At 48.1% G+C, this 13,220-nt stretch overlaps 1 protein-coding gene across 1 annotated transcript in view; it reads left to right on the forward strand.

The window, feature by feature from the left end:
* The first annotated feature begins 2,218 nt into the window (after positions 1-2,218).
* GLOD5 (glyoxalase domain containing 5) overlaps positions 2,219-13,220 on the forward strand; it is a 47,807-nt gene continuing 36,805 nt past the window's right edge. Inside the window, exon 1 of the mRNA XM_053700933.1 lies at positions 2,219-2,353. Coding sequence (XP_053556908.1) covers positions 2,312-2,353 — 42 coding nt within the window. The 5' untranslated portion in view covers positions 2,219-2,311. The remainder of the gene's footprint in view (positions 2,354-13,220) is intronic.

The following is a 13,220-nucleotide window of genomic DNA, read 5'->3' on the forward strand; positions in this document are numbered from 1 at the left end:
GAAAAATTGCTAATAGGAGTAAATTAGAAAGTTGCTTAAAATTGCTACTCTATCTGAATCACGAAATAAAAAAATTGGGTTCAGTGTCCCTTTAATTTAGGGGGCTAGGTTAGGGGCTTAGTAATTAAATTAGTTATGTGTTGTGGGGGGTTTATCGGTTTGGGGGTTAATAGGTTAAATAAGTTTATTGCGATGTGGGGGTTAGTAGATTAAAGGGACACTGAACCCAATATTTTCCTCTCTGGGCACCTCTTGCCCGCCGCTTGCTCTCTGGGCACCTCTTGCCCGCCGCTTGCTCTCTGGGCACCTCTTGCCCGCCGCTTGCTCTCTGGGCACCTCTTGCCCGCCGCTTGCTCTCTGGGCACCTCTTGCCCGCCGCTTGCTCTCAGTGCAGCACCGCTTCTTGCCCTTACCCTTCTCTGTCTCTCTCTGGGCATCTCTTGCCCTTACCCTACTCTGTCTCTCTCTGCGCATCTCTTGCCCTTACCCTACTCTGTCTCTCTCTGGGCATCTCTTGCCCTTACCCTACTCTGTCTCTCTCTGGGCATCTCTTGCCCTTACCCTTCTCTGTCTCTCTCTGCGCATCTCTTGCCCTTACCCTACTCTGTCTCTCTCTGGGCATCTCTTGCCCTTACCCTTCTCTGTCTCTCTCTGGGCATCTCTTGCCCTTACCCTTCTCTGTCTCTCTCTGGGCATCTCTTGCCCTTACCCTACTCTGTCTCTCTCTGGGCATCTCTTGCCCTTACCCTACTCTGTCTCTCTGGGCATCTCTTGCCCTTACCCTACTCTGTCTCTCTCTGGGCATCTCTTGCCCTTACCCTCCTCTGTCTCTCTCTGGGCATCTCTTGCCCTTACCCTACTCTGTCTCTCTCTGGGCATCTCTTGCCCTTACCCTACTCTGTCTCTCTCTGGGCATCTCTTGCCCTTACCCTCCTCTGTCTCTCTCTGGGCATCTCTTGCCCTTACCCTCCTCTGTCTCTCTCTGGGCATCTCTTGCCCTTACCCTACTCTGTCTCTCTCTGGGCATCTCTTGCCCTTACCCTACTCTGTCTCTCTCTGGGCATCTCTTGCCCTTACCCTACTCTGTCCCTCTCTGGGCATCTCTTGCCCTTATCCTTCTCTGTCTCTCTCTGGGCATCTCTTGCCCTTACCCTACTCTGTCTCTCTCTGCGCATCTCTTGCCCTTACCCTACTCTGTCTCTCTCTGGGCATCTCTTGCCCTTACCCTTCTCTGTCTCTCTCTGGGCATCTCTTGCCCTTACCCTTCTCTGTCTCTCTCTGGGCATCTCTTGCCCTTACCCTTCTCTGTCTCTCTCTGGGCATCTCTTGCCCTTACCCTTCTCTGTCTATCTCTGGGCATCTCTTGCCCTTACCCTTCTCTGTCTCTCTCTGGGCATCTCTTGCCCTTACCCTTCTCTGTCTCTCTCTGGGCATCTCTTGCCCTTACCCTTCTCTGTCTCTCTCTGGGCATCTCTTGCCCTTACCCTTCTCTGTCTATCTCTGGGCATCTCTTGCCCTTACCCTTCTCTGTCTCTCTCTGGGCATCTCTTGCCCTTACCCTTCTCTGTCTCTCTCTGGGCATCTCTTGCCCTTACCCTTCTCTGTCTCTCTCTGGGCATCTCTTGCCCTTACCCTTCTCTTTCTCTCTCTCTGGGCATCTCTTGCCCTTACCCTTCTCTTTCTCTCTCTCTGGGCATCTCTTGCCCTTACCCTTCTCTGTCTCTCTCTGGGCATCTCTTGCCCTTACCCTTCTCTGTCCCTCTCTGGGCATCTCTTGCCCTTACCCTTCTCTGTCCCTCTCTGGGCATCTCTTGCCCTCACCCTACTCTGTCCCTCTCTGGGCATCTCTTGCCCTTACCCTACTCTGTCCCTCTCTGGGCATCTCTTGCCCTCACCCTACTCTGTCTCTCTCTGGGCATCTCTTACCCTTCTCTGTCTCTCTCTGGGCATCTCTTGCCCTTACCCTTCTCTGTCTCTCTCTGCGCATCTCTTGCCCTTACCCTACTCTGGTTACCTTTACCCTCTACCTCTCTCTGTGTATCCTCCTTTCATGCCCTTTCCCTTGGCGGTGACCTCTCCCTCTCTAGGCTGTATTTGCTGTCTCTTCGTTTCACTGTTTCCCCCTCCCCCTACTACCAGCAGTTATCCTCCTGACTCCCGTTGTACCACGGTCCCCTCCCCTATACCGGCCCTGCCCTCTACTCCACCTCTGGGCAGGTCTGGGCTCAGCTCTCCCTGCCCTTCCTACAAGGAAGTGCCGACTGGGGAAAGTTCTGTGCTTTACATTAGTGTTGTCTGTGCTGCTGAGATCATGTGGTCGTCGCTGAGTCGTAGTATCACTCAAGGAGCAAAGGTACTGAGCACACACTCACACACATATAGCCCAGGTACTGAGCACACACTCACATACACATAGCCCAGGTACTGAGCACACACTCACATAATATAGCCCAGGTACTGAGCACACACATATAGCCCAGGTAATGAGCACACACATATAGCCCAGGTACTGAGCACACACTCACATACATATAGCCCAGGTACTGAGCACACACTCACATACATATAGCCCAGGTAATGAGCACACACATATAGCCCAGGTACTGAGCACACACTCACATACATATAGCCCAGGTACTGAGCACACATTCACATACACATAGCCCAGGTACTGAGCACACACTCACATACACATAGCCCAGGTACTGAGCACACATTCACATACACATAGCCCAGGTACTGAGCACACACTCACACACACATAGCCCAGGTACTGAGCTGTCACTCACACACACATAGCCCAGGTACTGAGCACACACATATAGCCCAGGTACTGAGCACACACATATAGCCCAGGTACTGAGCACACACTCACACACATATAGCCCAGGTACTGAGCACACACTCACATACATATAGCCCAGGTACTGAGCACACATTCACATACACATAGCCCAGGTACTGAGCACACACTCACATACACATAGCCCAGGTACTGAGCACACATTCACATACACATAGCCCAGGTACTGAGCACACACTCACACACACATAGCCCAGGTACTGAGCACACACTCACATACATATAGCCCAGGTACTGAGCACACACTCACATACACATAGCCCAAGTACTGAGCACACACTCACACACACATAGCCCAGGTACTGAGCACACACTCACATACACATATAGCCCAGGTACTGAGCACACACTCACATACATATAGCCCAGGTACTGAGCACACACTCACATACACATAGCCCAGGTACTGAGCACACACTCACACACACATAGCCCAGGTACTGAGCTGTCACTCACACACACATAGCCCAGGTACTGAGCACACACATATAGCCCAGGTACTGAGCACACACTCACACACATATAGCCCAGGTACTGAGCACACACATATAGCCCAGGTACTGAGCACACACTCACACACATATAGCCCAGGTACTGAGCACACACTCACATACATATAGCCCAGGTACTGAGCACACATTCACATACACATAGCCCAGGTACTGAGCACACACTCACATACACATAGCCCAGGTACTGAGCACACACTCACATACACATAGCCCAGGTACTGAGCTGTCACTCACACACACATAGCCCAGGTACTGAGCACACACTCACATACACATAGCCCAGGTACTGAGCACACACTCACATACACATAGCCCAGGTACTGAGCTGTCACTCACACACACATAGCCCAGGTACTGAGCACACACATATAGCCCAGGTACTGAGCACACACTCACATACATATAGCCCAGGTACTGAGCACACACATATAGCCCAGGTACTGAGCACACACTCACACACATATAGCCCAGGTACTGAGCACACACTCACACACATATAGCCCAGGTACTGAGCACACACTCACATACATATAGCCCAGGTACTGAGCACACACTCACATACATATAGCCCAGGTACTGAGCACACACATATAGCCCAGGTACTGAGCACACACATATAGCCCAGGTACTGAGCACACACTCACACACATATAGCCCAGGTACTGAGCACACACTCACAAACATATAGCCCAGGTACTGAGCACACACTCACATACACATATAGCCCAGGTACTGAGCACACACTCACATACACATATAGCCCAGGTACTGAGCACACACTCACATACACATAGCCCAGGTACTGAGCACACACTCCCCTACATATAGCCCAGGTACTGAGCACACACTCACATACATATAGCCCATGTACTGAGCACACACTCACATACACATATAGCCCAGGTACTGAGCACACACTCACATACACATATAGCCCAGGTACTGAGCACATACTCACATACACATATAGCCCAGGTACTGAGCACATACTCACATACACATATAGCCCAGGTACTGAGCACATACTCACATACACATATAGCCCAGGTACTGAGCACATACTCACATACACATATAGCCCAGGTACTGAGCACATACTCACATACACATATAGCCCAGGTACTGAGCACACACTCACATACACATATAGCCCAGGTACTGAGCACACACTCACATACATATAGCCCAGGTACTGAGCACACATTCACATACACATAGCCCAGGTACTGAGCACACACTCACACACATATAGCCCAGGTACTGAGCACACACTCACATACACATAGCCCAGGTACTGAGCACACACTCACATACACATAGCCCAGGTACTGAGCACACACTCACATACATATAGCCCAGGTACTGAGCACACACTCACATACATATAGCCCAGGTACTGAGCACACACTCACATACACATAGCCCAGGTACTGAGCACACACTCACATACACATAGCCCAGGTACTGAGCACACACTCACATACACATAGCCCAGGTACTGAGCACACACTCACATACATATAGCCCAGGTACTGAGCACACATTCACACACACAGCCCAGGTACTGAGCTGTCACTCACATGCACATAGCCCAGGTACTGAGCACCCACTCACATACACATAGCCCAGGTACTGAGCACCCACTCACATACACATATAGCCCAGGTACTGAGCACACACTCACACACATATAGCCCAGGTACTGAGCACACACTCACACACACATAGCCCAGGTACTGAGCTCTCACTCACATACATATAGCCCAGGTACTGAGAACCCACTCACATACACATAGCCCAGGTACTGAGCACACACTCACATACACATATAGCCCAGGTACTGAGCACACACTCACATACACATATAGCCCAGGTACTGAGCACGCACTCACATACACATAGCCCAGGTACTGAGCTGTCACTCACATACACATAGCCCAGGTACTGAGCTGTCACTCACATACACATAGCCCAGGTACTGAGCACACACCCACATACATATAGCCCAGGTACTGAGCACACACTCACACACACATAGCCCAGGTACTGAGCTGTCACTCACACACACATAGCCCAGGTACTGAGCACACACTCACATACATATAGCCCAGGTACTGAGCACACATTCACACACATAGCCCAGGTACTGAGCACACACATATAGCCCAGGTACTGAGCACACACTCACACACACATATAGCCCAGGTACTGAGCACACACTCACACACACATATAGCCCAGGTACTGAGCACACACTCACACACACACATAGCCCAGGTACTGAGCTCTCACTCACATACACATAGCCCAGGTACTGAGCTCTCAATCACATACACATAGCCCAGGTACTGAGCTCTCAATCACATACACATAGCCCAGGTACTGAGCACACACTCACATACACATAGCCCAGGTACTGAGCACACACTCACACACACATAGCCCAGGTACTGAGCTCTCACTCACATACATATAGCCCAGGTACTGAGCACACACTCACATACACATATAGCCCAGGTACTGAGCACACACTCACATACACATAGCCCAGGTACTGAGCACACACTCACATACACATATAGCCCAGGTACTGAGCACACACTCACATACACATATAGCCCAGGTACTGAGCACACACTCACACACACATAGCCCAGGTACTGAGCACACACTCACATACATATAGCCCAGGTACTGAGCACACACTCACACATATAGCCCAGGTACTGAGCACACACTCACATACACATAGCCCAGGTACTGAGCACACACTCACATACATATAGCCCAGGTACTGAGCACACACTCATACACATATAGCCCAGGTACTGAGCACACACTCACATACATATAGCCCAGGTACTGAGCACACACTCACATACACATAGCCCAGGTATTGAGCACACACTCACATACACATAGCCCAGGTATTGAGCACACACTCACATACACATAGCCCAGGTACTGAGCACACACTCACATACACATAGCCCAGGTACTGAGCACACACTCACACACACATAGCCCAGGTACTGAGCACACACTCACACACACATAGCCCAGGTACTGAGCACACACTCACACACACATAGCCCAGGTACTGAGCACACACTCACATACACATAGCCCAGTTACTGAGCACACACTCACATACACATAGCCCAGGTACTGAGCACACACTCACACACACATAGCCCAGGTACTGAGCTCTCACTTACATACACATAGCCCAGGTACTGAGCACACACTCACACACACATAGCCCAGGTACTGAGCACACACTCACACACACATAGCCCAGGTACTGAGCACACACTCACACACACATAGCCCAGGTACTGAGCACACACTCACACACACATAGCCCAGGTACTGAGCACACACTCACACACACATAGCCCAGGTACTGAGCACACACTCACACACACATAGCCCAGGTACTGAGCACACACTCACACACACATAGCCCAGGTAATGAGCACACACTCACACACACATAGCCCAGGTACTGAGCACACACTCACACACACATAGCCCAGGTACTGAGCACACACTCACATACACATAGCCCAGGTACTGAGCACACACTCACACACACATAGCCCAGGTACTGAGCACACACTCACACACACATAGCCCAGGTACTGAGCACACACTCACACACACATAGCCCAGGTACTGAGCACACACTCACACACACATAGCCCAGGTACTGAGCACACACTCACATACACATAGCCCAGGTACTGAGCACACACTCACATACACATAGCCCAGGTACTGAGCACACACTCACATACACATATAGCCCAGGTACTGAGCACACACTCACATACACATATAGCCCAGGTACTGAGCACACACTCACATACACATATAGCCCAGGTACTGAGCACACACTCACATACACATATAGCCCAGGTACTGAGCACACACTCACATACACATATAGCCCAGGTACTGAGCACACACTCACATACACATATAGCCCAGGTACTGAGCACACACTCACATACACATAGCCCAGGTACTGAGCACCCACTCACATACACATAGCCCAGGTACTGAGCACCCACTCACATACACATAGCCCAGGTACTGAGCACCCACTCACATACACATAGCCCAGGTACTGAGCACCCACTCACATACACATAGCCCAGGTACTGAGCACCCACTCACATACACATAGCCCAGGTACTGAGCACCCACTCACATACACATAGCCCAGGTACTGAGCACCCACTCACATACACATAGCCCAGGTACTGAGCACCCACTCACATACACATAGCCCAGGTACTGAGCACGCACTCACATACACATAGCCCAGGTACTGAGCACGCACTCACATACATATAGCCTGCTGAGATCACAGTCCTACATAATGTGAGCTGTAAATGAAGACTTCCTGTACTAAGTACAGATATACAGCGCAGGTACTAAGTAGACACTCAACCATACAGATATCAGGTACTGACACAACAGAGCACATGCATACAAATTCACCCCAGGCACTGAACACTCATATACACACAGCCCAGATACTGAGCACACACTTGCACACAGCTAAGATACTGAGCACACACTTGCACACAGCTAAGATACTGAGCACACACTTGCACACAGCTAAGATACTGAGCACACACAGATTTTAGGCACTAAGCACTTGTATAGACACAGCCCAGATACTGAGCGCACACAGCTAAGATACTGAGCACACACTCGCACACAGCTAAGATACTGAGCACACACTCGCACACAGCTAAGATACTGAGCACACACTCGCACACAGCTAAGATACTGAGCACACACTCGCACACAGCTAAGATACTGAGCACACACTCGCACACAGCTAAGATACTGAGCACACACTCGCACACAGCTAAGATACTGAGCACACACTCGCACACAGCTAAGATACTGAGCACACTCAGATTTTAGGCACTAAGCACTTGTATACACACAGCCCAGATACTGAGCACACACAGCTAAGATACTGAGCACACACTCGCACACAGCTAAGATACTGAGCACACACTTGCACACAGCTAAGATACTGAGCACACACTTGCACACAGCTAAGATACTGAGCACACACTTGCACACAGCTAAGATACTGAGCACACACTTGCACACAGCTAAGATACTGAGCACACACTTGCACACAGCTAAGATACTGAGCACACACTTGCACACAGCTAAGATACTGAGCACACACTCGCACACAGCTAAGATACTGAGCACACACTTGCACACAGCTAAGATACTGAGCACACACTTGCACACAGCTAAGATACTGAGCACACACTCGCACACAGCTAAAATACTGAGCACACACTCGCACACAGCTAAAATACTGAGCACACACTCGCACACAGCTAAAATACTGAGCACACACTTGCACACAGCTAAGATACTGAGCACACACTTGCACACAGCTAAGATACTGAGCACACACTCGCACACAGCTAAGATACTGAGCACACACTCGCACACAGCTAAGATACTGAGCACACACTCGCACACAGCTAAGATACTGAGCACACACTTGCACACAGCTAAGATACTGAGCACACACTTGCACACAGCTAAGATACTGAGCACACACTCGCACACAGCTAAGATACTGAGCACACACTCGCACACAGCTAAGATACTGAGCACACACTCGCACACAGCTAAGATACTGAGCACACACTCGCACACAGCTAAGATACTGAGCACACACTCGCACACAGCTAAGATACTGAGCACACACTCGCACACAGCTAAGATACTGAGCACACACTTGCACACAGCTAAGATACTGAGCACACACAGATTTTAGGCACTAAGCACTTGTATAGACACAGCCCAGATACTGAGCGCACACAGCTAAGATACTGAGCACACACTCACACACAGCTAAGATATTGAGCACACACAGATTTTAGGCACTAAGCACTTGTATACACACAGCCCATATACTGAGCGCACACAGCTAAGATAGTGAGCACACACTCACACACTCGCACACAGCCCAGATACTGAGCACACACAGATTTTAGGCACTAAGCACTTGTATACACACAGCCCAAATACTGAGCACACACTCACACACTCGCACACAGCCCAGATACTGAGCACACACAGATTTTAGGCACTGAGCACTTATACACACAGCCCAGATACTGAGCACACACAGATTTTAGGCACTGAGCACTCGTATACACACAGCCCAGATACTGAGCACACACAGATTTTAGGCACTGAGCACTTATACACACAGCCCAGATACTGAGCACACACAGATTTTAGGCACTAAGCACTTGTATACACACAGCCCATATACTGAGCGCACACACTCGCACACAGCCCAGATACTGAGCACACACAGATTTTAGGCACTAAGGACGCGTATACACACAGCCCAGATACTGAGCGCACACAGATTTTAGGCACTAAGGACGCGTATACACACAGCCCAGATACTGAGCACACACAGCTAAGATACTGAGCACACACTCGCACACAGCTAAGATACTGAGCACACACTCGCACACAGCTAAGATACTGAGCACACACAGATTTTAGGCACTAAGCACGCGTATACACACAGCCCAGATACTGAGCACACACAGCTAAGATACTGAGCACACACTCGCACACAGCTAAGATACTGAGCACACACTCGCACACAGCTAAGATACTGAGCACACACTCGCACACAGCTAAGATACTGAGCACACACTTGCACACAGCTAAGATACTGAGCACACACTCGCACACAGCTAAGATACTGAGCACACACAGATTTTAGGCACTGAGCACACTCTCAGCACAGGTTTTGAGTACAGACACGTAAAGAACAGGCACTGAGCACGCACTCGTGCACTAACGCACCCTGCATACTGTGCACGTGTAGCTCAGTAACTGAGTATATACACAGCACATAATTACTGCACAGGAATCTTTTGAGCACTTAATTACATATGTACAGCAGTGCACTGCAACAGAACAAACCCTGAAAGGGATATTCCAGAAAATATTAGCTCCACACGGATGCATTTCAGTTTCAATAGAAGCATTTTTGTAATATTAAAAAAAGTGTATTTAGGTATGCTCCGTGCACCAGCATTTTAAACACAGCACTTGCTCAGAGAGCCTAAGGTATACGTGTACCATCTGGTAATGACTCAATTTGTTCATTGCGGACATGATACAAAATGTTGGTGCACTGGGAATATCTAGCTATGTTTCACGTGCAGAGTAATGTAAACGGCAAAACAGTGATCAATTTTACTAGAAGCATTTTTGTCAATGCTATGTACATTGCAAATGTGTTTACATTTAAAGATGTAATTCATCTATGTGCATTTAAATTTTCACCGGAAAGTCCCTTTAAAGCAGCGGCGTCCATCTTTTTTTTTTTTTTTTTTTTAACTGGCTTTATCCTTGATTTGCCTGAAGTCTGCCTTACTTTGGGTTAGGAGCACAACACTGGTTACTAGATGTGCACAGACAAAAAATGTGTTTTCAGTAAATAGTTTGTCAAAGGAAAAAAAAAAATGTCTTTTTGTTTTGCACAAGATCATGCAGTTGTCAGGTTCAGCCACATTTGTTTGTTAAAGTGATGTAAACGAACTCTTACAAGAAGTTTAATATGAAATCCTTGAATAAAAAAAGGATATTTGTACTTTATAGTAAAAACGTGCCTGAAAGGGTGTTCTGTCGAAATGTGCTACCTCGTCAAGATTTGTTACCTTGATGTGCGCATGCGCACAATTACGTAATTGCACTTCACATATGTTTCAGAAGAATGTGTGGAATGCGATTACGTAATTACAATCGTGCACATTGTTAGGGAGCAAATTAATACTCGTGTTTCTTCTTAAAGAGGCCATGTACTTGAGCGCATGCACAGTTAAACATGGTGGTAGCAAATTTCATTTTAATAAAAATGAAATAAAGCGTCTCTCTACCTCTCCAACAGTTTTTGCATATTAAAAATTGTGCACGCCCCCAAGTGCTTTGTGTTGATCCTGATGACCCCCAGCCATGCCAATAGGTTGGGCTGTTAGAAGAAGCTGTACCCTCTGTTTGTAGATCTGTGTCTCTTCACCTTGCAGTGCTCTCCATATAACTTTTTGCCAGCTGGGTGACATTAGGTAGCCAGGTGGAGGTAGTGTAATATTTTCTGTTATATCATTTTCAGCTATCCAAAGCACAAATTAATTGCATAATTTAACATAGTTATAGTTTTATTTAATCATAATTTGTGCAATTAAAATTGAACATTTTTAATATTAGCTAATTTTAGCTTAAAAACTTTTAGCCGGGTGGTCAGTAAAATCAGCCGGGTGGTGCACCTGCTAAAAAGGTCCTGGGGAGAACACTGGCTTGTTTTCTTGTCATGTTTCTGTATACCTCTCTTACAAAGCTGTTGTGAAGGCAAAATCCCTTAAGAATGACTGAGTTTTCACTAATATTGTGCTTTAGCCTCAGATATGTATAGATTCTTATATACATGCATATACACTAAAATAGCCTATATACAGAGCTTGAACACTGAACACGAGCACTGGGCGCACACACAGAACTTGCACTAATACATAACTATGGTACTAGGTGCACACACAGTTCAGGCACTGAGCTCACGCACAGCTTGGGCACTGGGCACACACACACATAACTCACACATAAATTGTGCATGGGGCACACACCAGCACTGACACATAGTACAAGCATGGAACTCAGATTTATACGGAACATCGGCATTGGGCACACACCAGCACTGACACATAGTACAAGCATGGAACTCAGATTTATACGGAACATCGGCATTAGGCACACACCAGCACTGATCTAAGGAATGTGGCACACACATAGTACAAGCATGGAACTCAGAGTTACACGGAGCATCGGCATTGGGCACACACCAGCACTGATCTAAGGAATGTGGCACACACATAGTACAAGCATGGAACTCAGAGTTACACGGAGCATCGGCATTGGGCACACACCAGCACTGACGCATAGTACATGCATGGAACTCAGAGTTACACGGAACATCGGCATTGGGCACACACTCCCACTGATGTTGCGATCTTGGCACACACAGTACAGGGGTGAAACTTACACATACACAGAGCTTCAGCAATAGGCACACACGCTGATCCTGGGAACTTGGCACACAAAGTATAGGCACTAAAGTTACACAGAGCTTTGGCACTAGGCACACACATGCGCTGATCTTGGGAATTTGACACACATACACAGTACAGCCACAAAAGCTTTGGCACTAGGCACACACTAGCACTGATTATGGGAACTGGGCACACACAGTACAGGCATAAAACCTACACTTATACAGAACATTGACACTGGGCACACACAAAGTACAGGCATGGAATTTACACCTATACAGAACATTGGCATTGGGCACACACTTGCACTGATCGTGGGAACTGGGCATACACAGTACAAGCATGGAACTTACACGTATACAGAACATTGGCATTGGGCACACACTTGCACTGATTGTGGGAACTGGGCATACACACACAGTATAGGCATGGAACTTACACAGAACATTGGCATTGGGCACACACTTGCACTGATCGTGGGAACTGGGCATACACACACAGTATAGGCATGGAACTTACACAGAACATTGGCATTGGGCACACACTTGCACTGATCGTGGGAACTGGGCATACACACACAGTACAAGCATGGAACTTACACGTATACAGAACATTGGCATTGGGCACACACTTGCACTGATCGTGGGAACTGGGCATACACACACAGTATAGGCATGGAACTTACACAGAACATTGGCATTGGGCACACACTTGCAC

Source organism: Bombina bombina, chromosome 2, assembly GCF_027579735.1.
Source record: "Bombina bombina isolate aBomBom1 chromosome 2, aBomBom1.pri, whole genome shotgun sequence".
NCBI lineage: Eukaryota > Metazoa > Chordata > Amphibia > Anura > Bombinatoridae > Bombina > Bombina bombina.